The 26,899-nt window shown below is 53.7% G+C and overlaps 1 protein-coding gene across 1 annotated transcript in view; it reads right to left on the bottom strand.

Annotated features, from left to right (window-relative positions):
* The window catches only part of LOC140387920 (uncharacterized), a 119,842-nt gene that overhangs the window by 20,232 nt on the left and 72,711 nt on the right, over positions 1 to 26,899 (bottom strand). Inside the window, exons 6-13 of the mRNA XM_072471233.1 lie at positions 23,865 to 24,006; positions 21,212 to 21,330; positions 18,401 to 18,617; positions 17,694 to 17,871; positions 16,671 to 16,811; positions 7,388 to 7,564; positions 7,131 to 7,257; positions 1,717 to 1,877 (exon numbers count right to left, since the gene is read on the bottom strand). Of these exons, the coding sequence (XP_072327334.1) occupies positions 1,717 to 1,877; positions 7,131 to 7,257; positions 7,388 to 7,564; positions 16,671 to 16,811; positions 17,694 to 17,871; positions 18,401 to 18,617; positions 21,212 to 21,330; positions 23,865 to 24,006 (1,262 nt within the window). The remainder of the gene's footprint in view (positions 1 to 1,716; positions 1,878 to 7,130; positions 7,258 to 7,387; positions 7,565 to 16,670; positions 16,812 to 17,693; positions 17,872 to 18,400; positions 18,618 to 21,211; positions 21,331 to 23,864; positions 24,007 to 26,899) is intronic.

The raw sequence follows: 26,899 nt of genomic DNA, 5'->3' as shown, positions 1-26,899 counted from the left end.
TCCCGCTCCTACCGCTAAGGGGGATTCAGGACAGGGTAGTTTCCAGAGGGTGGGTAGGAGAAGGGAACGTCTCAGACATTTACAAGGAACTTATGGGGTCAGAGGAGACGCAGACCGAGGAGCTGAAGCGCAAGTGGGGGGAGGAGCTGGGAGGAGAGATAGAGGATGGTCTATGGGCAGACGCGTTGAGTAGAGTCAATGCGTCCGCAACATGTGCCAGGTTCAGCCTGATACAATTCAAGGTCATTCATCGGGCTCACATGACAGTGGCCCGGATGAGCAGATTCTTTGGGGTGGAAGACAGGTGTGCAAAATGTATGGGAGGGCCAGCGAACCATGCCCACCTGTTCTGCCCGAAGCTTAGGGGATTTTGGCAGAGGTTTGCAGATGTCAAGTCCATGGTGTTAAAAACAAATGAGGCACTGAGTCCAGAGGTGGTGATTTTTGGGGTGTCGGAAGACCCGGGAATCCAGGAGGAGAAAGAGACAGACGTTTCCCTGGTAGCCCGGAGACGGATACTATTAGCTTGGAGGGACTCAAAGCCCCCGAAGTCGGAGACCTGGCTATCGGACATGGTTGTCTTTCTCTGTTTGGAGAAAATCAAGTTCGCCTTGAGAGGGTCACTGTTAGGGTTCACCCGGAGGTGGCAACCGTTCGTCGACTTCTTCACGGAAAATTAATCGTCAGCAGAAGTGGGGGGGGGGGGGGGGGGGGGGTAGTTTAGCTTAGAGTAGGGGGTTAATAAAGGTGGGACCTGTAAGGGAGGAAGACAGCTTTTACACTATGTTTATAGTTTCATGTACATTGTTTATTTTGTTGTTGTTACAATACTAAAAATACCTCACTAAAATGTTTATTAAAAAAAAATACTTGTAAAATCATTGCTGCTGAACCTATTGTGCCATTCTGCACCCAAATACAAACAAATATTTTGGTAGAGAAAAATAATAGTGGGCAAGGAGATCTTGCACAGGTACCACTGTTGCAAAGAGATCTGTGCACCCATACATGACCAGTCACCCTAACAGTTGTGTTCATCTCCCTGTCCCTGGGTTGTGGGACTCTGAGTCTCTGCTAACTGCAGCCTAGATGGGGCACTGGTTCTTTCTGCCATGACCTGAAGTATTTTAAGTGAGTCGGGTGTAGCTGGTTCCTCTGGGCTTCATTCATCTTCTTCACCTTCTGGGGCGCTGCTACTGCTTCCTGGTCCTGCAGGATGGGCAGGAACTATCTCATGGAAGTTACAAACACAGAGAATTAACCAGGGAAATGGGATAAATCCCCACGTGGAGCAGCAATCCAGACCTCCTAGTGTCTGGAGACAGGAAACCTTGTCTATGGTTGGGGTGGGGGGGAAGGGAAGGGATGGGTGGCGAGCCCATCTGGGGCCTGGCCTGTGTGAGAAGGAAACACACCAGGCCTCTGTGTAAAGGTAGTGGTTAGGTTTATGAAGGGCAGGAATACATGGGATGGCAGGAGGTCAGGCCTCCCATGTGAGGGAATTGGAAATAGCCTCCCTGTGGGAACGGCCAGGCATCCCGTGCCTCCCAGGGCAGCAGTACCTTCTTTATGTGAGGCGGCAGGCTGACTCCATTTTGATGAGACATGTGGTCAGTTGTTCCTGTTTAAGGTGGAGGGTGAGGCAAGGCTGGGACTTTGTGAGGGAGCAGGGGGATTGGGACAGATTCTGAGGCCCAAAACCCTTGAACCACTTACCTGCACCGCAGGAAAGTCACCCAGAATCTGTTCAGGTGTTTCACCGAAATGGAGCTCATCACCTTTGACCTCGGCCAGGTTATTTGTGTGAGTGTCCAAATCCGGTTCCGTCTTGTCCATCCTGTCCTGGACTGGACCAATGGAAGATTCCAGACCATCTCCTGCCACACAAGCAAGTACCAAAATCACACTTTTACATCCCAAACCATTATCCATTTCCCAGTAACAAACTATAAGACGAATGTGGCAAGAGTCATAAACCACTCCCTGACCCCAACACCCACTCCCTGACCCCCACACCCCAACACCCACTCTCTGACCCCCACACCCCAACACCCACTCACTGACCCACAACACCCACTCCCTGACCCCCACACCCCAACACCCACTCCCTGACCCCCACACCCCAACACCCACTCCCTGATCCCCACACCCCAACACCCACTCACTGACCCACAGCACCCACTCCCTGACCCCCACACCCCAACACCCACTCACTAACCCACAACACCCACACCCTGACCCCCACACCCCAACACCCACTCCCTGACCCCCACACCCCAACACCCACTCCCTGACCCCCACACCCCAACACCCACTCCCTGACCCCCACACCCCAACACCCACTCCCTGACCCCCACACCCCAACACCCACTCACTGACCCACAACACCCACTCCCTGACCCCCACACCCCAACACCCACTCTCTGACCCCCACACCCCAACACCCACTCACAGACCCACAACACCCACTCCCTGACCCCCACACCCCAACACCCACTCCCTGACCCCCACACCCCAACACCCACTCCCTGACCCCCAACACCCACTCCCAGACCCCCAATACCCACTCCCTGACCCTCACCACCCACTCCCTGACCCCCACACCCCAACACCCACTCCCTGACCCCCACACCCCAACACCCACTCACTGACCCACAACACCCACTCCCTGACCCCCACACCCCAACACCCACTCTCTGACCCCCACACCCCAACACCCACTCACAGACCCACAACACCCACTCCCTGACCCCCACACCCCAACACCCACTCCCTGACCCCCACACCCCAACACCCACTCCCTGACTCGCACCACCCACTCACTAACCCACAACACCCACACCCTGACCCCCACACCCCAACACCCACTCCCTGACCCCCACACCCCAACACCCACTCCCTGACCCCCACACCCCAACACCCACTCCCTGACCCCCACATCCCAACATTCACTCCCTGACCCCCACACCCCAACACCCACTCCCTGACCCCACACCCCAACACCCACTCCCTGACCCCCACACCCCAACACCCACTCCCTGACCCCCAACACCCACTCCCTGACCCCCAATACCCACTCCCTGACCCTCACCACCCACTCCCTGACCCCCACACCCCAACACCCACTCCCTGACCCCCAACACCCACTCCCTGACCCCCAATACCCACTCCCTGACCCTCACCACCCACTCCCTGACCCCCAACACCCACTCCCTGACCCCCAATACCCACTCCCTGACCCCCAACATCCACTCCCTGACCCTCACCACCCACTCCCTGACCCTCACCACCCACTCCCTGACCCCCAACACCCACTCTCTGACCCCCAATACCCACTCCCTGACCCCCAACACCGACTCCCTGACCCCCAACACCCACTCCTTGACCCCTAACACCCACTCCCTGACCCCCAACACCCACTCCCTGACCCTCAACACCCACTCCCTGACCCCAACACCCACTCCCTGACCCCCAACACCCACTCCCTGACCCCCAACACCCACTCCCTGACCCCCAACACCCACTCCCTGACCCCAACACCCACTCCCTGACCCCCACACCCCAACACCCACTCCCTGACCCCCAACACCCACTCCCTGACCCCCACACCCCAACACCCACTCCCTGACCCCCAACACCCACTCCCTGACCCCCAATACCCACTCCCTGACCCTCACCACCCACTCCCTGACCCCCACACCCCAACACCCACTCCCTGACCCCCAATACCCACTCCCTGACCCTCACCACCCACTCCCTGACCCCCAACACCCACTCCCTGACCCCCAATACCCACTCCCTGACCCCCAACATCCACTCCCTGACCCTCACCACCCACTCCCTGACCCCCAACACCCACTCTCTGTCCCCCAATACCCACTCCCTGACCCCCAACACTGACTCCCAGACCCCCAACACCCACTCCTTGACCCCTAACACCCACTCCCTGACCCCCAACACCCACTCCCTGACCCTCAACACCCACTCCCTGACCCCAACACCCACTCCCTGACCCCCAACACCCACTCCCTGACCCCCAACACCCACTCCCTGACCCCCACCACCCACTCCCTGACCCCAACACCCACTCCCTGACCCCCACACCCCAACACCCACTCCCTGACCCCCAACACCCACTCCCTGACCCCCAACACCTACTCCCTGACCCCCAATACCCACTCCCTGACCCTCACCACCCACTCCCTGACCCCCAACACCCACTCCCTGACCCCCAACACCCACTCCCTGACGCCCAACACCCACTCCCTGACCCCCAACACCCACTCCCTGACCCCCAACTCCCACTCCCTGACCCCCAACACCCACTCCCTCACCCCCAACACCCACTCCCTGACCCCCAACACCTACTCCCTGACCCCCAACACCCACTCCCTGACCCCTAACACTCACTCCCTGACCCCCAACACCCCCTCCCTGACCCCCAACACCCAGTCCCTGACCCCCAACACCCGCTCCCTGACCCCCAACACCCACTTCCTGACCCCCAACACCCTCTCAGTGACCCCCAACACCCACTCCCTGACCCCCAACACCCACTCCCTGACCCCCATACACCAACACTCATTCCGTGACCCCCAGACCCCAAACACTCACTCCCTGACCCCCAGACTCCAAACACTCACTCCCTGACCCCCAGACCCCAAACACTCACTCCCTGACCCCCCAGACCCCAAACACTCACTCCCTGACCCCCATACTCCAAACACTCACTCCCTGACCCCCAGACCCCAAACACTCACTCCCTGACCCCCAGACCCCAAACACTCACTCCCTGACCCCCAGACCCCAAACACTCACCCCCTGACCCCCACACCCCAACACTCACTCCCTGACTCCCACACCCCAAACACTCACCCCCTGACCCCCACACCCCAACACTCACTCCCTGACCCCCACACCCCAAACACTCACCCCCTGACCCCCACACCCCAAACACTCACTCCCTGACCCCCAGATCCCAAACACTCGCTCCCTGACCCCAGACCCCAAACATTCACTCCCTGACCCCCAGACCCCAAACACTCACTCCCTGACCCCCAGACCCCAAACACTTACTCCCTGACCCCCAGACCCCAAACACTCACTCCCTGACCCCCAGACCCCAAACACTCACTCCCTGACCCCCAGACCCCCAACACTCACTCCCTGACCCCCAGACCCCAAACACTCACTCCCTGACCCCCATACTCCAAACACTCACTCCCTGACCCCCAGACCCCAAACACTCACTCCCTGACCCCCAGACCCCAAACACTCACTCCCTGACCCCCAGACCCCAAACACTCACCCCCTGAACGCCACACCCCAACACTCACTCCCTGACCCCCACACCCCAAACACTCACCCCCTGACCCCCACACCCCAACACTCACTCCCTGACCCCCACACCCCAAACACTCACCCCCTGACCCCCACACCCCAAACACTCACTCCCTGACCCCCAGACCCCAAACACTCACTCCCTGACCCCAGACCCCAAACATTCACTCCGTGACCCCCAGACCCCAAACACTCACTCCCTGACCCCCACACCCCAACACTCACCCCCGACCCCCACACCCCAAACACTCACTCCCTGACCCCCACACCCCAAACACTCACTCCCTGACCCCCAGACCCCAAACACTCACTCCCTGACCCCCAACACCCACTCCCTGACCCCCAACACCCAGTCCCTGACCCCCAACACCCACTCCCTGACCCCCAACACCCACTCCCTGACCCCCAACACCCTCTCAGTGACCCTCAACACCCACTCCCTGACCCCCAACACCCACTCCCTGACCCCCAACACCCACTCCCTGACCCCCATACCCCAACACTCATTCCGTGACCCCCAGACCCCAAACACTCACTCGCTGACCCCCAGACCCCAAACCCTCACTCCCTGACCCCCAGACCCCAAACACTCACTCCCTGACCCCCAGACCCCAAACACTCACTCCCTGACCCCCACACCCCAAACACTCACTCCCTGACCCCCACACCCCAACACTCACTCCCTGACCCCCACACCACAACACTCACTCCCTGACCCCCACACCACAAACACTCACCCCTTGACCCCCACACCCCAAACACTCACTCCCTGACCCCCAGACCCCAAACACTCACTCCCTGACCCCAGACCCCAAACATTCACTCCGTGACCCCCAGACCCCAAACACTCACTCCCTGACCCCCACACCCCAACACTCACCCCCTGACCCCCACACCCCAAACACTCATTCCCTGACCCCCACACCCCAAACACTCACTCCCTGACCCCCAGACCCAAAACACTCACTCCCTGACCCCCAGACCCCAAACACTCACTCCCTGACCCCCACACCCCAAACACTCACTCCCTGACCCCCAGACTCCAAACACTCACTCCTTGACCCCCAGACCCCAAACACTCACTCCCTGACCCCCAGACCCCAAACACTCACTCCCTGACCCCCACAACCCAACACTCACTCCCTGACCCCCAGACCCCAAACACTCACTCCCAGACCCCAAACACTCACTCCGTGACCCCCAGACCCCAAACACTCACTCCCTGACCCCCACAACCCAACACTCACTCCCTGATCCCCACACCCCAACACTCATTCCCTGACCCCCACACCCCAACACTCATTCCTTGACCCCCAACACTCACTCCCTGACCCCCACACCCCCAACATTCCTCTCCCTGAACCGTCCATCCTCTCCCTCAGAACGACTGACCCAGACCTCGTCAGTCGGTTCAGAATGACAATGGTCACACCCACAGGCAGCTCAGATGGAAAGAAGGAAATAAACAGAGTGAGGGAGAGAGATTCGGAAAGGAAGGGCTGGCGAGAGATGAAAGGGAGCGAGAGTTAGAAAGAGAGCGAGAGTTAGAAAGGGAGAAAAGAAAATGGGAGGGAGAAAGAGAGGAAGAAATGAGAAGAGAGACAGACAGAGGAATATAGAAATATGCATAAAAAGCAGTGACAAGAGTAATAATTGAGGTGTTGTCACATCCCAAAAATAGTGAAAGAGCAACAATTAGAGTCTCCTCCTATTTCCATCCCAATCCCCTTCCTCCTGATCATCCCCATCGACTTCATCCTGAACCCCATCTCCAAAACCAGAGCCCTTACCAATCTGCTCATTGTCCTTTTCCCGTGGGTCCGGGCCCAGTAACATGGCTGCTAGGTTGCTATGGCAGTGGTGTCTCTGGAAATCATCATGCAGTGACCAGAAAGTGTGAACCAGATCATTCAGGGACTGGAAACAAAGAACAGGACTTAGTGTGTAACCACCAGATACACAGACATCCCCCAATACATGGGGCACCCCCAACCCCACCAGACCAAGAGCACACCAAATAGAGAGAACCCCATTACAGGGACCTCACCTGTTCCTCGAGCTGTCGTGTCACTTTTCTCACTTCAGACAGTTGTCTCTGTTGAAGGTTAATGAGTCCCTCGATGGCTGGACTTTGCTCCCTCAAATGCTCAGAGAGCTCTTTCTTTTCCCAGTGACGAACAAAAGCCTCTTTCAGGACTTGGAGCTGAAGGTGACCAACCCCATCCTAAAGGCAAAGACACTCACGGGTGAGGGAGGATATTTGACCCCACTTAGACCAGTTAATGTCTCTACACTACACCCTCCCCCACAGTCAAGAAGTGTTACACCTGTTACACAGTGCTCAAGGTGGGTCTGATCGAACCGGACACAGTGCTCGAGGGGGGTCTGACCGAGCACTATGTCCAGTTCTACCAGAACCACCTGGAGCGAGCACTGTGTCCAGTTCTACCAGAACCACCTGGAGCGATCACTGTGTCCAGTTATATCAAACTCACCTCGAGCACTGTGTCCAGTTCTACCAGAACCACCTGGAGCGATCACTGTGTCCAGTTCTATCAGACCCACCTCGAGCACTGTGTCCAGTTCTATCAGACCCACCTCGAGCACCGTGTCCAGTTCTATCAGACCCCCCTCGAGCACTATGTCCAGTTCTATCAGACCCACCTCGGGCACTGTGTCCAGATCTATCAGACCCACCTCGAGTACTGTGTCCAGATCTATCAGACCCACCTCGAGCACTGTGTCCAGATCTATCAGACCCCCCTCGAGCACTGTGTCCAGTTATATCAGACTCACCTCGAGCACTGTGTCCAGTTCTATCAGACCCACCTCGAGCACTGTGTCCAGTTCCATCAGACCCACCTCGAGCACCGTGTCCAGTTCTAACAGGCCCACCTAGAGCACTGTGTCCAGATCTATCAGACCCACCTCGAGCACCGTGTCCAGATCTATCAGACCCACCTCGAGCACTGTGTCCAGTTCTATCAGACTCACCTCGAGCACTGTCTCCAGATCTATCAGACCCACCTCGAGCACCGTGTCCAGATCTATCAGACCCACCTCGAGCACTGTGTCCAGTTCTATCAGACCCACCTCGAGCACCGTGTCCAGTTCTATCAGACCCACCTCGAGCACTGTGTCCAGTTCTATCAGACCCACCTCGAGCACCGTGTCCAGTTCTATCAGACCCACCTCGAGCACTGTGTCCAGTTCTATCAGACCCACCTCGAGCACCGTGTCCAGTTATATCAGACCCACCTCGAGCACCGTGTCCAGATCTATCAGACCCACCTCGAGCACTGTGTCCAGTTCTATCAGACCCACCTCGAGCACTGTGTCCAGATCTATCAGACCCACCTCGAGCACTGTGTCCAGTTATATCAGACCCACCTCGAGCACTGTGTCCAGATCTATCAGACCCACCTCGAGCACTGTGTCCAGTTCTATCAGACCCACCTCGAGCACTGTGTCCAGTTCTATCAGACCCCCCTCGAGCACTGTGTCCAGTTCTATCAGACCCACCTCGAGCACCGTGTCCAGATCTATCAGACCCACCTCGAGCACCGTGTCCAGTTCTATCAGACCCACCTCGAGCACCGTGTCCAGATCTATCAGACCCACCTCGAGCACTGTGTCCAGTTCTATCAGACCCACCTCGAGCACTGTGTCCAGTTCTATCAGACTCACCTCGAGCACTATCTCCAGATCTATCAGACTCACCTTGAGCACCGTGTCCAGATCTATCAGACCCACCTCGAGCACTGTCTCCAGATCTATCAGACCCACCTCGAGCACCGTGTCCAGTTCTATCAGACCCACCTCGAGCACTGTGTCCAGTTCTATCAGACCCACCTTGAGCACCGTGTCCAGTTCTATCAGACCCACCTCGAGCACTGTGTCCAGTTCTATCAGACCCACCTCGAGCACTGTGTCCAGTTCTATCAGACTCACCTCGAGCACTGTCTCCAGATCTATCAGACCCACCTCGAGCACCGTGTCCAGTTCTATCAGACCCACCTCGAGCACCGTGTCCAGTTCTATCAGACCCACCTCGAGCACTGTGTCCAGTTCTATCAGACCCACCTCGAGCACCGTGTCCAGTTCTATCAGACCCACCTCGAGCACTGTGTCCAGATCTATCAGACCCACCTCGAGCACTGTGTCCAGTTCTATCAGACCCACCTCGAGCACTGTCTCCAGATCTATCAGACCCACCTTGAGCACTGTGTCCAGATCTATCAGACCCACCTCGAGCATTGTGTCCAGTTCTATCAGACCCACCTCGAGCACTGTCTCCAGATCTATCAGACCCACCTCGAGCACTGTGTCCAGTTCTATCAGGCTCACCTCGAGCACTGTCTCCAGATCTATCAGACTCACCTCGAGCACTGTGTCCAGATCTATCAGACCCACCTCGAGCACCGTGTCCAGTTCTATCAGACCCACCTCGAGCACTGTGTCCAGTTCTATCAGACCCACCTCGAGCACTGTGTCCAGTTCTATCAGACCCACCTCGAGCACTGTGTCCAGTTCTATCAGACCCACCTCGAGCACTGTGTCCAGATCTATCAGACCCACCTCGAGCACTGTGTCCAGTTCTATCAGACCCACCTCGAGCACTGTGTCCAGTTCTATCAGACCCACCTCGAGCACCGTGTCCAGTTCTATCAGACCCACCTCGAGCACTGTGTCCAGTTCTATCAGACCCACCTCGAGCACCGTGTCCAGTTCTATCAGACCCACCTCGAGCACCGTGTCCAGATCTATCAGACCCACCTCGAGCACCGTGTCCAGTTCTATCAGACCCACCTAGAGCACTGTGTCCAGTTCTATCAGACCCACCTCGAGCACCGTGTCCAGTTCTATCAGACCCACCTCGAGCACTGTGTCCAGTTCTATCAGACCCACCTCGAGCACTGTGTCCAGTTCTATCAGACTCACCTCGAGCACCGTGTCCAGATCTATCAGACCCACCTCGAGCACCGTGTCCAGTTCTATCAGACCCACCTCGAGCACCGTGTCCAGTTCTATCAGACCCACCTCGAGCACTGTGTCCAGTTCTATCAGACCCACCTCGAGCACCGTGTCCAGTTCTATCAGACCCACCTCGAGCATTGTGTCCAGATCTATCAGACCCACCTCGAGCACTGTGTCCAGTTCCATCAGACCCACCTCGAGCACTGTGTCCAGATCTATCAGACCCACCTCGAGCATTGTGTCCAGTTCTATCAGACCCACCTCGAGCACTGTCTCCAGATCTATCAGACCCACCTCGAGCACTGTGTCCAGTTCTATCAGACTCACCTCGAGCACTGTGTCCAGTTCTATCAGACCCACCTCGAGCACTGTCTCCAGATCTATCAGACCCACCTCGAGCACTGTGTCCAGTTCTATCAGACCCACCTCGAGCACCGTGTCCAGTTCTATCAGACCCACCTCGAGCACCGTGTCCAGATCTATCAGACCCACCTCGAGCACTGTGTCCAGTTCTATCAGACCCACCTCGAGCATTGTGTCCAGATCTATCAGACCCACCTCGAGCACCGTGTCCAGTTCTATCAGACCCACCTCGAGCACTGTGTCCAGTTCTATCAGACCCACCTCGAGCACTGTGTCCAGTTCTATCAGACCCACCTTGAGCACTGTGTCCAGTTCTATCAGACCCACCTCGAGCACTGTGTCCAGATCTATCAGACCCACCTCGAGCACTGTGTCCAGTTCTATCAGACCCACCTCGAGCACTGTGTCCAGTTCTATCAGACCCACCTCGAGCACCGTGTCCAGTTCTATCAGACCCACCTAGAGCACTGTGTCCAGATCTATCAGACCCACCTCGAGCACTGTGTCCAGTTCTATCAGACTCACCTCGAGCACTGTGTCCAGATCTATCAGACCCACCTCGAGCACCGTGTCCAGTTCTATCAGACCCACCTAGAGCACTGTGTCCAGATCTATCAGACTCACCTCGAGCACTGTGTCCAGTTCTATCAGACCCACCTCGAGCACCGTGTCCAGTTCTATCAGACCCACCTCGAGCACTGTGTCCAGTTCTATATGACCCACCTCGAGCACTGTGTCCAGTTCTATCAGACTCACCTCGAACACTGTGTCTATCAAGCACTGGAGTGATAGAACTCATTCTGCATTTTTTCCACAAACATTACCACAGCATCAATGAGGCAGCTTGTATGTGTCAGAAGACTATCTGGGCCCTCAGAATTGCCTCTCAGCAAGTCTGAAATTCCTATTTTCCTGTTGAAGCCATTCCAGGACACACAGGAACTGCGCTCTCGTGCCCTGACTGTAAGGCATCGAGGAACGTCCAGGGTTTTGCTATACCCATGACTCCCTTCGATAAGATAAAAGATGCTTTGTACAAAATATACCATCCACTCAGAGTCACATCCCTCTTTAAATCTATGGTAATGATCTAGCTGGACCTTTGACCTGTGAACCCTGGTTTGGCCATAGATCCACAAGATGATAACTGGGAGTGATGATCTGCCTTGCCTTCCCGAGCAGGAAGGAGAAATGAATCCAAACATTTCAACACCAGAGGTCTGAGCTCATATCGTCCTGGACTAAAATATCACCTGCTCGGAGGGCAGCACAAATAATCAAACAGATTCCTGAGGGGTCCTGCACATCTGGCTCAGATGCCTTGACCACATCTGGCTTGAACTCCACTTCCTACGCATCTCCAAGTGGAATGTCCATTGAAAATACGCTGCGGGATTCTCCGTCGGCGGGATTCTCCGCCCTACCCGCAGCGCACACACGCCAGCGGGTTTCCCGATAGCATGGGGTAGCCCACAATGGGAAGCCCCTTTGGCCGGCTGCGGGAACGGAGACACCCACTGCTGGAAAGCAGGGCTGGTGTGACGGAGAATCCCGCCACTGTGCTAGCCAGTGGCATGAAGCTAAAATCTAACTGAAAGCTAACGTGCTGGTGCAGTTATTGCCAGGGGTTTGAGTACTGGAGTAAGGAAGTCTTGCTGCAGTTGTGTAGGAACCAGGTGAGACCTCACCTGGAGTATTGTACAGGTTTGGTCTCCTTATCTAAGGAGAAACTAATATACAGGTTATAAAGAGAATGAGCTGGAGGTTCACCAGGCCAATCCCTGGGATTGTCCTATGAGGAAAGATTAAGGATATTGGGCCTGTGTTCTCTAGTGTTTAAAAAAATGAGAGTAATCTATTGAACACACAGAACACAGAAAATACAGCACAGAACAGGCCCTTCGGCCCACGATGTTGTGCCGAACCTTTGTCCTAGATTAATCATAGATTATCATTGAATTTACAGTGCAGAAGGAGGCCACCCGGCCCCCCGAGCCCGCACCGGCCCCCGGAAAGAGCACCCCACCCAAACCCAACACCCCCACCCAACACCAAGGGCAATTTGGACATTAAGGGCAATTTATCATTGGCCAATTCACCTAACCCGCACATCTTTGGATTGTGGGAGGAAACCGGAGCACCCAGAGGAAACCCACGCAGACACGGGGAGGACGTGCAGACTCCGCACAGTCAGTGACCCAAGCCGGAATCGAACCCGGGACCCTGGAGCTGTGAAGCAATTGTGCTATCCACAATGCTACCGTGCTGCCCTTGAGAACAAATAAATCTACACTATATCATTTTCCCGTAATCCATGTACCTATCCAACAGCTGCTTGAAGGTCCCTAATGTTTCCGACTCAACTACTTCCACAGGCAGTGCATTCCATGCCCCCACTACTCTCTGGGTAAAGAACCTACCTCTGATATCCCTCCTATATCTTCCACCTTTCACCTTAAATTTATGTCCCCTTGTAATGGTTTGTTCCACCCGGGGAAAAAGTCTCTGACTGTCTACTCTATCTATTCCCCTGATCATCTTATAAACCTCTATCAAGTCGCCCCTCATCCTTCTCCGTTCTAATGAGAAAAGGCCTAGCACCCTCAACCTTTCCTCGTAAGACCTACTCTCCATTCCAGGCAACATCCTGGTAAATCTTCTTTGCACCTTTTCCAAAGCTTCCACATCCTTCCTAAAATGAGGCGACCAGAACTGTACACAGTACTCCAAATGTGGCCTTACCAAAGTTTTGTACAGCTGCATCATCACCTCACGGCTCTTAAATTCAATCCCTCTGTTAATGAACGCGAGCACACCATAGGCCTTCTTCACAGCTCTATCCACTTGAGTGGCAACTTTCAAAGATGTATGAACATAGACCCCAAGATCTCTCTGCTCCTCCACATTGCCAAGAACTCTACCGTTAACCCTGTATTCCGCATTCATATTTGTCCTTCCAAAATGGACAACCTCACACTTTTCAGGGTTAAACTCCATCTGCCACTTCTCAGCCCAGCTCTGCATCCTATCTATGTCTCTTTGCAGCCGACAACAGCCCTCCTTACTATCCACAACTCCACCAATCTTCGTATCGTCTGCAAATTTACTGACCCACCCTTCAACTCCCTCATCCAAGTCATTAATGAAAATCACAAACAGCAGAGGACCCAGAACTGATCCCTGCGGTACGCCACTGGTAACTGGGATCCAGGCTGAATATTTGCCATCCACCACCACTCTCTGACTTCTATCGGTTAGCCAGTTCGTTATCCAACTGGCCAAATTTCCCACTATCCCATGCCTCCTTACTTTCTGCATAAGCCTACCATGGGGAACTTTATCAAATGCCTTACTAAAATCCATGTACACTACATCCACTGCTTTACCTTCATCCACATGCTTGGTCACCTCCTCAAAGAATTCAATAAGATTTGTAAGGCAAGACCTACCCCTCACAAATCCGTGCTGACTATCCCTAATCAAGCAGTGTCTTTCCAGATGCTCAGAAATCCTATCCTTCAGTACCCTTTCCATTACTTTGCCTACAACCGAAGTAAGACTAACTGGCCTGTAATTCCCAGGGTTATCCCTAGTCCCTTTTTAGAGCAGGGGCACGACATTCGCCACTCTCCAATCCCCTGGTACCACCCCTGTTGACAGTGAGGACGAAAAGATCATTGCCAACGGCTCTGCAATTTCATCTCTTGCTTCCCATAGAATCCTTGGATATATCCCGTCAGGCCCGGGGGACTTGTCTATCCTCAATTTTTTCAAAATGCCCAACACATCTTCCTTCCTAACAAGTATTTCCTCGAGCTTACCAATCTGTTTCACACTGTCCTCTCCAACAATATCGCCCCTCTCATTTGTAAATACAGAAGAAAAGTACTCGTTCAAGACCTCTCCTATCTCTTCAGACTCAATACACAATCTCCCGCTACTGTCCTTGATCGGACCTACCCTCGCTCTAGTCATTCTCATATTTCTCACATATGTGTAAAAGGCCTTGGGGTTTTCCTTGATCCTACCCGCCAAAGATTGTTCATGCCCTCTCTTAGCTCTCCTAATCCCTTTCTTCAGTTCCCTCCTGGCTATCTTGTATCCCTCCAATGCCCTGTCTGAACCTTGTTTCCTCAGCCTTACATAAGTCACCTTTTTCCTCTTAACAAGACATTCAACCTCTCTTGTCAACCATGGTTCCCTCACTCGACCATCTCTTCCCTGCCTGACCGGGACATACATATCAAGGACACGTAGCACCTGTTCCTTGAACAAGTTCCACATTTCACTTGTGTCCTTGTCTGACAGCCTATGTTCCCAACTTATGCACTTCAATTCTTGTCTGACAACATCGTATTTACCCTTCCCCCAATTGTAAACCTTGCCCTGTTGCACGTACCTATCCCTCTCCATTACTAAAGTGAAAGTCACAGAATTGTGGTCACTATCTCCAAAATGCTCCCCCACTAACAAATCTATCACTTGCCCTGGCTCATTACCCAGTACTAAATCCAATATTGCCCCTCCTCTGGTCGGACAATCTACATACTGCGTTAGAAAAGCTTCCTGGACACACTGCACAAACACCACCCCATCCAAACTATTTGATCTAAAGAGTTTCCACTCAATATTTGGGAAGTTAAAGTCGCCCATGACTTCTACCCTATGACTTCTGCACCTTTCCAAAATCTGTTTCCCAATCTGTTCCTCCACATCTCTGCTACTATTGGGGGGCCTATAGAAAACTCCTAACAAGGTGACTGCTCCTTTCCTATTTCTGACTTCAACCCATACTACCTCAGTAGGCTGATACTCCTCGAACTGCCTTTCTGCAGCTGTTATACTATCTCTAATTAATAATGCCACCCCTAACAAAATTGTTAAGGGGTTTAAAGGGGTAGATGTGGGAAGGATGTTCGTCCAAGATAATGGGGGGAACAGGGTCTAGAACCAGGGGTCACAGTCTCAGCACAAGGGGTAGGCCCTTTAGTACTGAGATGAGGAGGAACCTCTTCATTCAGAGGGTGGCGAATCTTTGGAGTTCTCCATCGCAGAGCTCTGTGGAAGATCAGTCATTGAGTATGTTCAAAACAAAGGTTGACAGATCTCTGGGTGCCAATTACATCAAGGATGCGGAGACAGTGAGGGAAAATGGCAGTGAGGTAGACGGTCAGCCATGACCTAGTTAAATGGTAGTCATGATGTGGAGATGTCGGCGTTGGACTGGGGTGAGCACAGTAAGAAGTCTTACAACACCAGGTTAAAGTCCAACAGGTTTGTTTCAAATCATTCACCTGAGGAAGGAGCAGTGCTCCGAAAGCTCGTGATTCGAAACAAACCTGTTGGACTTTAACCTGGTGTTGTAAGACTTCTTACTGTAGTTAAATGGTAGAGCAGGCTCGAGAGGCCCGGGGGCCTACATCTAATACTACGTTCCCATTTAAAGCAGGACTCACAGTTAGCAGTGTAATTTACATCAAATAAAGCGTGTTCACTTAGCAAACAGAGACTATTTAAACAGCGCTTTATTGCATAAAGTTGACAAAATCTACTAAAAACGAGTATCCACGAACCACAGCAAATGGAATTAATGACCAAAGCTGAAGGAAATGGCTGAATTTTCCCATGAATGTTGGGAATCCGTCCTCTGGGCCTGGTGTGTTTTGGATGCCTGCTCACAAGCTCATTTTCCACAAAGTGCCCAACTCTGGGAGGAGTGTTTGGAGTCGGCGGAACGCTTTGGAGCCAATCTGACATGTGTTCCAAGTTTCCATGCTCCCCCCCCCCCCCCCCCCATCTCCAAAGTCACCTCTGAGATGCGAGGCAAATTCAATCGAATGACTCATGACAGAAGCAGAATGATGACCCAGCAAAACCCAGTGAGAAGAGGAAAGTTACACAGCATGAATGAATTATTCTTCCAGCAAAATGCAATGAGTAGGAGATAGTGACAGCCCAATCGTGTGTGTGAAGACTAGACAGTCACTTACAGCAATGTAGTCTCCAGGAGGTATTAGCCAATCATTGCCATTCTGACCAGGAATAGAGGTGTCATTAAATGAAGACATCATCGTGCTCGACACCACACCAGGAAATACCATCATTTGCTTGTAAATAAACAGGAGCAGCAACTATAATCAAAATGAATTTGAGAAAGGACGATCAGAGACGCCTGTGATGAATGTAGAAATTGCTATATATTATATTTCATATCTGTGGCAGTCATGTTATTAAAAACCCTGGTTTATAATACATACAGGCGGTGTATCTGCTAAAGCTGTAAAAGGTGAGGTAATAATTCATTCTAACCACTTACTTGTTACAGACAATGGGCTAATGCAATAGTGTTGTGATTGCTGGAGACTCCCTGGAGTATAGATAATTTATGAGGGATTGCATTTCGTCTTAGCTAAGCAGGTCATGGAACTTTGTGGGAAAATATGGTTTAATTAATGGGAGGAGTCAGGTCTGTCTGTAGTATTGCATAGGATTTTAAGTTGAACAGCAGTTTTGCAAATGCTGTTAGGCTGAGCAGAGGTGTACTGGATCTTCTCTTGAAAGGCACTCTCTCCAAAGGTCTGCACAGATAAGCAAGTGACCGTTTTGTTAACTTTATTTATAAGTGGCATTTGAACTGTATTGGGTTGTTAAATTGGAATTAGTGGCCGGTGTAGATAGTAAGTTAAAGTTTTTCCTTTTATTTAAGAACTGTCTAACTGTTAATTGTAAAGTTATTTCTTTGATGTTCATGTGGTTAATTGTGTTTAAATTAAAGGTGTTTTAACATAAAAGATTCCTATTGGTCAGAGTCATCACTCCTGTGGTGAAGTATCCTTACCTCACAGTTTTACCAGTAGAAAGATTGTTGGGGTTCGCGTCCGCTATCCTAATAAAAGATGGGGTGTGGTCCGATATCCTATCAAGTCCATAAACTCACCCTTTCCTATTTTCTATTTTGATATAGTCAATCCCAGGGTGTACAAGATGAAGTCATGCTAGTAATGGTGACTCACTGATTGTTCTTCCTGGTGATTTTTGCACAATTGCTCCAAAATCCTCATCTGAATTTGGACCCTTCCCAGCATTGCTTGATCACTGATGTCAGAAGCTGTGACCTCTGATTTCCCTGCTTTTTGATGAAGTGTTGAGCAGATGAATTCTTGCAGTCTGCGCACGGCTAATGTTTCACTCCTAACTTCACCAAATCATGGAGAAAGTCAGTCATTGTATATTAAATCTCAGGTATTGTTCAATAATCACAGAAAATCAAACACTCTACCAGAAATCTCTAAGGGATTAAACCCTCACTCACTTGAATTCCCTAAACTCGGCATTTTCTCTCCAGACCTCAGACTGCCTCTCCATCTAGACCCCTGACCCCTCTCAGGATATCAAACTAGTCCCCCTTTCTCTCTGAACCCCTAACCCCCTCTCCCTCTTGACCCCAGCCTCCTTCCACTCTCCTGACTCCAGCCCCCTCCTCTCTCCAAACCCCAATTATTATTCAACCATTTTTCTAATCCTACAATCTCGCATTGTTGCAACTTTTTCATCAATTCAAAACAACATCAGAAATTCTTGCCCAGACTGTATGGCCATCCACATTAAAACATTCTTGCTAAATCCCATAATCTCTCTCTCTAGAACCTGGACACTCTCTTATAGTTGGTGACCCACAATGTGTTCTGACTGGTCTGCTGCAGAATCTGCATTCACATACCGTGGAGATTGGACAGTCTCCTCTCGCTCAGTGAAGCTCAGCACAAGTGCACATGTCTCAAACGTATCTTGTTGCTGGGCCTGACATTGCAGGTAGTGTTGGGAGAGGAGGAACTGGGACTTCTGGGCTGGGCTCATTGATGCGGACGTAACGGAAGACATTTCCGTTTCATAGCGTCTATGTAAATCCAGGAGCAATGATAGAGATGTAGAAACCTCTGAGAGAGAAAATAAAATCTGCATTAGTAGTTTACCAGTCACTACCAGTCCCAAATCTCACTCCCAACCTTAACTCCAAACACACACTCACGCCCAGTCCCAAATCTCACTCCTAACCTTAACCCCAAACCCACACTCATCCCCATTCCCAAATCTCACTCTATACCTTAACTCCAAACCCACACTCAACCCCAGTCCCAAATCCCACTCCCAACCTTAATCCCATACCCACACTCAACCCCAGTCCAAAATCTCACTCCTAACCTTAACCCCAAACCCACACTCAACCCCATTCCCAAATCTCACTCTATACCTTAATCCCAAACCCACACTCAACCCCATTCCCAAATCTCACTCTATACCTTAACTCCAAACCCACACTCAACCACAGTCCCAAATCCCACTCCCAACCTTAACTCCAAACCCACACTCAACCCCAGTCCCAAATCCCACTCCCAACCTTAATCCCATACCCACGCTCAGCCCCAGTCCAAAATCTCACTCCTAACCTTAACCCCAAACCCACACTCAACCCCATTCCCAAATCCCACTCCCAACCTTAATCCCAAACCCACACTCACCCCCAGTCCCAAATCTCACTCCTAACCTTAACCCCAAACCCACACTCAACCCCATTCCCAAATCTCACTCCCAACCTTAATCCCAAACCCACACTCAACCCCATTCCCAAATCCCACTCCCAACCTTAATCCCAAACCCACACTCACCCCCAGTCCCAAATCTCACTCCTAACCTTAACCCCAAACCCACACTCAACCCCATTCCCAAATCTCACTCCCAACCTTAACCCCAAACCCACACTCACCCCCCAGTCCCAAATCTCACTCCTAACCTTAACCCCAAACCCACACTCAACCCCATTCCCAAATCCCACTCCCAACCTTAATCCCAAACCCACGCTCAGCCCCAGTCCCAAATCTCACTCCTAACCTTAACCCCAAACCCACACTCAACCCCATTCCCAAATCTCACTCCCAACCTTAACCCCAAACCCACACTAACCCCCAGTCCCAATTCTCATTCCCAACCATAATCCCAAACCCACACTCAAACCCAGTCCCAAATCTAATTTTGAACCTTAGCCCCAAACCCACACTCAACCCCAGTCCCAAATCTCATTCCCAACCATAATCCCAAACCCACACTCAAAACCAGTCCCAAATCTAATTCCCAACCTTAATCCCAAACCCACACTCACCCCCAGTCCCAAATCTCACTCCCAACCTTAATCCCAAACCCACACTCACCGCCAGTCCCAAATCTCATTCCCAATCTTGATCCCAAACCCACACTCACCCCTAGTCCCAAATCTCATTCCAACCTTAATCCCAAACCCACACTCACACCCAGTCCCAAATCTCATTCCCAACCTTAATCCCAATCGCAACCCCACACTCACCGCCAGTCCCAAATCTCACTCCCAACCTTAAACCCAAACCCACACTCACCCCAGTCCCAAATCTCACTCCCAACCTTAATCCCAAACCCACAATCACCCCCAGTCCCAAATCTCATTCCCAACCTTGATCCCAAACCCACACTCAACCGCATTTCCAAATCTCACTCCCAACCTTGATCCCAAACCCACACTCACCCCCAGTCCCAAATCTCATTCCCAACCTTAACCCCAAACCCACACTCAACCCCATTCCCAAATCTCACTCCCAACCTTGATCCCAAGCCCACACTCACCCCCCAGTCCCAAATCTCACTCCCAACCTTAATCCCAAACCCACACTCACCCCCAGTCCCAAATCTCACTCCCAACCTTAACCCCAAGCCCACACTCACGCCCAGTCCCAAATTTCACTCCCAACCTTAATCCCAAACCCACACTCACCCCAGTCCCAAATCTCACTCCCAACCTTAATTCCAAACCCACACTCACCCCCAGTCCCAAATCTCACTCCCAACCTTAATCCCAAACACACTCACCCCCAGTCCCAAATCTCACTCCCAACCTTAATCCCAAACCCACACTCAACCCCAGTCCCAAATCTCATTCCCAACCATAATCCCAAACCCACACTCAACCCTAGTCCCAAATCTCACTCCCAACCTTAATCACAACCCCAAACCCACACTCAACTCCGGTGCTGATCTCATTCCCAACCTTGACCCCAACAGCAAACCCGCATTCAACCCCAGTCCCAAATCTCATTCCAACCTTAATCCCAAACCCACACTCACCCCCAGTCCCAAATCTCACTCCCAACCTTGATCCCAAACCCACATTCACCCCCAGTCCCAAATTTCACTACCAACCTTAACCCCAAACCCACACTCACCCCCAGTCCCAAATCTCACTCCCAACCTTAACCCCAAACCCACACTAAACCCCAGTCCCAAATTTCACTACCAACCTTAACCTTAGCCCCAACCCTGAATCTGAATAGCACCCCCATCCTCAATTTCAACTCCAACCCAGTTCTCCAAGTCTAACCCATTTCCGTTTGGGGAGTCTTGATGAATGGTTCCTCTGTGATGATCCATTCCTATTGAAGGAGCTCTAATTGGCTGCTGTTTTTGAAGGCCCCACCCTCCCCTCACAACCCACTCAGATCCATCGCACCTTGTTTTTCGTTGATGAAGCTGGAAGGTGTCTCTCTACATAATGTGTTCCTCTTGCCGTCAGCCAGAGCCCCTTCACCAGAATTTACATCAGAGGCCATTATACTGGACAGGCTGAAGCTGGAATCAGAAATAGGTGGAGCCACTCAATCTGCGAATAAAGTGTCTTTACAGCCCAGTCAACAATTAGGATTGAGTTAGTATCTAATCAATCAGAGATATGGTCTCATATCTTGCTTCTCATTTCTATACCCAACTTGATTCCAGGGCTCTCTGCTTGGCCCATTGTAGTGAATGTAAGTATTTTCTATATAGATTGTATTACATATATCTGTTGCAATAATGTTATTAAAACCCTGGTTTAATATACAAGCAGGTGATGTGTCTGCAAAATGTGCAATTAAGATGTCATAAAAGTGAGACAATCATTCATTCCAACCAGGTACTTGTTTACAAAGTGATGCCTCATGTTATTTTGATGGAGACTTCCTGGACAGAAGATAATTTGAGACATTGGGCATGTTTCTACCACCATGTTGTGCCAGGCGGGAATCTGGGCGTACCGAATGATTCGCGCGAGAGGCCCAAATTGGGCTTTGCGTCGGGGGTGAAACCTCACACAAGTCACCTGACCCTCAGTGCCGAGCGCGATGTGGATAAAGCCCCTGTTGGACGTGATCAAGATAATTATATTTAAATGGTCCATTATGCTCATTTAAACTTGCATGGCCTCGTTGAACCCGTATTCTCCCAGTGCCTGGGAGTCGCCGGCCGCACTGACAAGACCTCAAAAGGGAGCCAATTAGTACTGGCCTTCACAGACAGAGACCAGGCAGGCTGGCCACTCCGGGGGTCTTGGAGGCCATTGGAGCCTCACGGGTGGTCAGGTTCAGGGCAGGGCAAAGCCTAGCACTCCTGCTGGCACCTGGGCACTGCCCAATGCCAAAGAAGATCAATGACCTCCATTCCCCCCCATACCCCCTCCCCTCTTCCACCCCCTGCTTCTCCCCTCCCTCCGTGATACCCCCTCTGTATCCCCGCAGGAGAAGCTGGCCCACCACAGGTGAGAGACGGCCCATACCGACAGCAGGATGCTGGACCTCGGAGTCCTCGTCCCTTACGAGGAATGTAAGGTCGATGGGGTGACCGCAGACAGCTCAGTTACCGACGTAGAGATTGGCGTACGGCGCAGAGGTGAGGATCCACCAGCCACCACCCAGATGACCTCTTACACATGAATTGTTAATGCTATACAGAATGATCTATCCCTCCCACTGACCACACATCCATTATCCCGCAGGATCTCCACCCCACGGTGCAGGCCTATCCAGGGTGGCCCCCCCCCACCCCCCCACCTCCCATGAGAACACCGCCACCAGTGCAGAGACACACACCTCGGTGGGCGACAGTAGTGGTCAGGCTGCTGGGACACATCCTGATGAGTGCCTCCCATTTGCTGATGCACATCAGGTGGAGGCAGGAACGCCCAGGCGACACAGCAGGCGCAGGTCTGCTGGATCCCAGTTCACAGCTGGGTCCCTTGTGAGATGCTGAGCCCCTGGACCAGGTTTACCCGGAACCAATGCAGTCAATAGGGTGCGGCCGTAAGATTCAGAGGGGAGATATCAGTGACACTCCAGCAGGTCCATAGCCGATTGGAGGAGTCCCAGAGGCTACGGGCACAGGAGGTAGCGCCGGCAGTGCATGGCACCGAGGCCAACACAGCTAGGCTGGCAACCGCAGTGGAGAGCTTGGTAAACGTCAGCAGCATGAGTGGCAGTGACCAAGGCGGGGCTCAGTCTGTGATGGCCATGGCTGGGCGCCCCGATAGAAATGGGGGATGTGCCCCAGGTGAACCATTAAGTGTCACTGCGGAGCCGCTGGTGGGCATTGCCAGGGCGTTCCAGAGCATGTCCCAGTCACTGAGGAGCATCGCCGAGGGCATCAACTCCAGGCTGCAGTGAGTCGCAGATCTGTTGGTTTCTCATCCAGTTTGCTAATATAAATCGGGGTCTGGTCCAGCACCATAACAGTGGATAGAATTAAACTCTCTGGAGCTTACATTGCATAGACTGAAGTCACCAGGATTGACTCCTTCCTACCTAGGCCCGATCCCATCCTGACCCTGAATGGATAGCCTCAGAGTCTAGTTCATCATCCAGCCGGACTTCAAACCCAACATCACCATGGCTGACTTTCCAGCCTTCCCAGCTCAGTTCTCACCTCCTGCCCAGCCTTCCCAGCTCAGTTCTCACCTCCTGCCCAGCCTTCCCTGCTCAATTCTCACCTCCTGCCCAGCCTTCCCAGCTCAGTTCTCACCTCCTGCCCGGCCTTCCCAGCTCAGTTCTCACCCTCCTTCATCCTGACCTTTCTCACTGTTCAAACTCCCATCCACGTTTTTTGCCAGCCCTGAATTTTCACTGCAGTCCTCTCCGTGGTCCCAGGCGGGACCTCACAGAAACATCTGGAACCCTACTGTGCAGACCTAACTCTGCCTCCTCCTTCCTCCCCTTCCTTGATGGGAGAGCAGAGTGAAGGATCGATCCAAGGGTAACAGTGCAGGAAGAAAGCAAGGAATCGGCCCATCAAGTCTATACCAACCTTTGAAAGAGCACCCTACTTAGACCCAGTGCGTTGAACTGAATGACACATACCTGTAGGATTTGAAGGCCCCAGGCAGTTGGGAGAGAGTCCAGGTATCGTAGTGATAGATGACAGCGTGATCTGCTAAAGCTTCCAGCTCTCGTATCTTCCATTCCCGTTCTCTCTCACACAGGGAATTCCACACATGCTGACCTGAACAAGGAGAACACGGTGTGAGACACTGTCACATTGCGCCTGTTACCCCTCTACCGCCCCCTCATCACTGCTCCAGCGGAGGCCCACCCGCAGACTGAGCTCAACCTGGTGGAAATGTCTTCACTTAGTTCCCATTCCATCAGTGAGCAGCAGTGAGGAAATTCCCGGTTCATAATTTCCCATTTCCCAGGCCGGAGGCCAAAGCAGTGACTATACCCGGAGTTTGTGCCATAGACAGCTTTGTTCAATAAGAATCAAATTGTGATCCTGAGATCATTCGTCAAATAAGCCCAGAGCGTGCGAAGGAGGCACTGGCAATGACTCTGCCTGAGGTGGATTCAGCTCTCAAAGGTGAAAGGTCAGAGCCGGACAACCCCTATCCTCACCCTCCCCAGTCCCTCACCTTCCCCAGCCCCTCACCTTCCCCAGTCCCTCACCTTCCCCAGTCCCTCACCCTCCCCAGTCCCTCACCCTCCCCAGTCCCTCACCTTCCCCAGTCCCTCACCTTCCCCAGTCCCTCGCCCTCCCCAGTCCCTCACCTTCCCCAGTCACTCACTCTCCCCAGTCCCTCACCCTCCCCAGTCCCTCACCCTCCCCAGTCCCTCAGCTTCCCCAGTCCCTCACCTTCCCCAGTCCCTCACCCTCCCCAGTCCCTCACCCTCCCCAGTCCCTCACCCTCCCCAGTCCCTCACCCTCCCCAGTCCCTCACTCTCCCCAGTCTCTCACCTTCCCCAGTCCCTCACCCTCCCCAGCCCCTTACCGTCCCCAGTCCCTCACCCTTCCCCAGCCCCTCACCTTCCCCAGTCCCTCACCTTCCCCAGTCCCTCACCCTCCCCAGTCCCTCACCCTCCCCAGTCCCTCACCCTCCCCAGTCCCTCACCCTCCCCAGTCCCTCACTCTCCCCAGTCTCTCACCTTCCCCAGTCCCTCACCCTCCCCAGCCCCTTACCGTCCCCAGTCCCTCACCCTTCCCCAGTCCCTCACCCTCCCCAGTCCCTCACCCTCCCCAGTCCCTCACTCTCCCCAGTCCCTCACCTTCCCCAGTCACTCCCCCTACCCCAGTCCCACACCTTCCCCGTCCCTCACCTTCCCCAGTCCCTCACCTTCCCCGTCCCTCACCTTCCCCAGTCCCTCACCTTCCCCAGTCCCTCACCCTATCCCAGTCCCTCACCTTCCCCAGCCCCTCACCCTACCCAGTCCCTCACCTTCCCCAGTCCCACACCTTCCCCGTCCCTCACCTTCCCCAGCCCCTCACCTTCCCCAGCCCCTCACCTTCCCCAGTCCCTCACCGTCCCCAGTCCCTCACCTTCCCCAGTCCCTCACCTTCCCCAGCCCCTCACCCTAACCAGTCCCTCACGTTCCCCAGTCCCACACCTTCCCCGTCCCTCACCTTCCCCAGACCCTCACCTTCCCCAGTCCCTCACCCTACCCCAGTCCCTCACCTTCCCCAGTCCCTCACCTTCCCCAGTCCCACACCTTCCCCGTCCCTCACCTTCCCCAGTCCCTCACCCTACCCCAGTCCCTCACCTTACCCAGTCCCTCACCTTCCCCAGTCCCACACCTTCCCCGTCCCTCACCTTCCCCAGTCCCTCACCCTACCCCAGTCCCTCACCCTACCCCAGTCCCTCACCCTACCCCAGTCCCTCACCCTACCCCAGTCCCTCTCCTTTCCCAGTCCCTCACCCTCCCCAGTCCCTCACCCTCCCCAGTCGCTCACCTTCCCCAGTCCCTCACCCTCCCCAGTCCCTCACCCTCCCCAGTCCCAGACCTTCCCCAGCCCCTCACCTTCCCCAGACCCTCACCCTCCCCAGTCCCTCACACTCCCCAGTCCCTCACCCTCCCCAGTCCCTCACCTTCCCCAGTCACTCCCCCTACCCCAGTCCCACACCTTCCCCGTCCCTCACCTTCCCCAGTCCCTCACCTTCCCCGTCCCTCACCTTCCCCAGTCCCTCACCTTCCCCAGTCCCTCACCCTACCCCAGTCCCTCACCTTCCCCAGCCCCTCACCCTACCCAGTCCCTCACCTTCCCCAGTCCCACACCTTCCCCGTCCCTCATCTTCCCCAGTCCCTCACCTTCCCGAGTCCCTCACCTTACCCAGTCCCTCACCTTCCCCAGTCCCACACCTTCCCCAGTCCCTCACCTTCCCCAGTCCCACACCTTCCCCAGTCCCACACCTTTCCCAGTCCCTCACCCTCCCCAGTCCCTCACCCTACCCCAGTCCCTCACCTTCCCCAGTCCCACACCTTCCCCGTCCCTCACCTTCCCGAGTCCCTCAGATTCCCCAGTCCCTCACCCTACCCAAGTCCCTCTCCTTCCCCAGTCCCACACCTTCCCCGTTCCTCACCTTCCCCAGTCCCTCAGCTTCCCCAGTCCCTCACCTTCCCCAGTCCCTCACCTTCCCCAGTCCCTCACCTTCCCCAGCCCCTCACCCTACCCTGTCACTCACCTTCCCCAGCCCCTCACCTGCCCCCGTCCCTCACCTTCCCCAGTCCCTCACCTTCCCCAGTCCCTCACCCTCCCCAGTCCCTCACCCTCCCCAGTCCCTCACCTTCCCCAGTCCCTCACCCAACCCCAGTCCCTCACCTTCCCCAGTCACTCACCTTCCCCAGTCCCGCACCTTCCCCAGTCCTTCACCCTACCCCAGTCCCTCACCTTCCCCAGTCCCTCACCTTCCCCAGTCCCTGACCTTCCCCGTCCCTCACCTTCCCCAGTCCCTCACCCTACCCCGTCCCTTACCTTCCCCCGTCCCTCACCCGACCCCGTCCCTCACCTTCCCCCATCCCTCACCTTCCCCCATCCCTCACCTTCCCCAGTCCCTCACCTTCCCCAGTCCCTCACCCTACCCCGTCCCTCACCGTCCCCCGTCCCTCACCTACCCCAGTCCCTCACC

This window comes from Scyliorhinus torazame, chromosome 13 (genome assembly GCF_047496885.1).
Source record: "Scyliorhinus torazame isolate Kashiwa2021f chromosome 13, sScyTor2.1, whole genome shotgun sequence".
NCBI lineage: Eukaryota > Metazoa > Chordata > Chondrichthyes > Carcharhiniformes > Scyliorhinidae > Scyliorhinus > Scyliorhinus torazame.
Note: the sequence above shows the minus strand (reverse complement) of the source record. Positions and strands in the feature narration are given on the sequence as shown.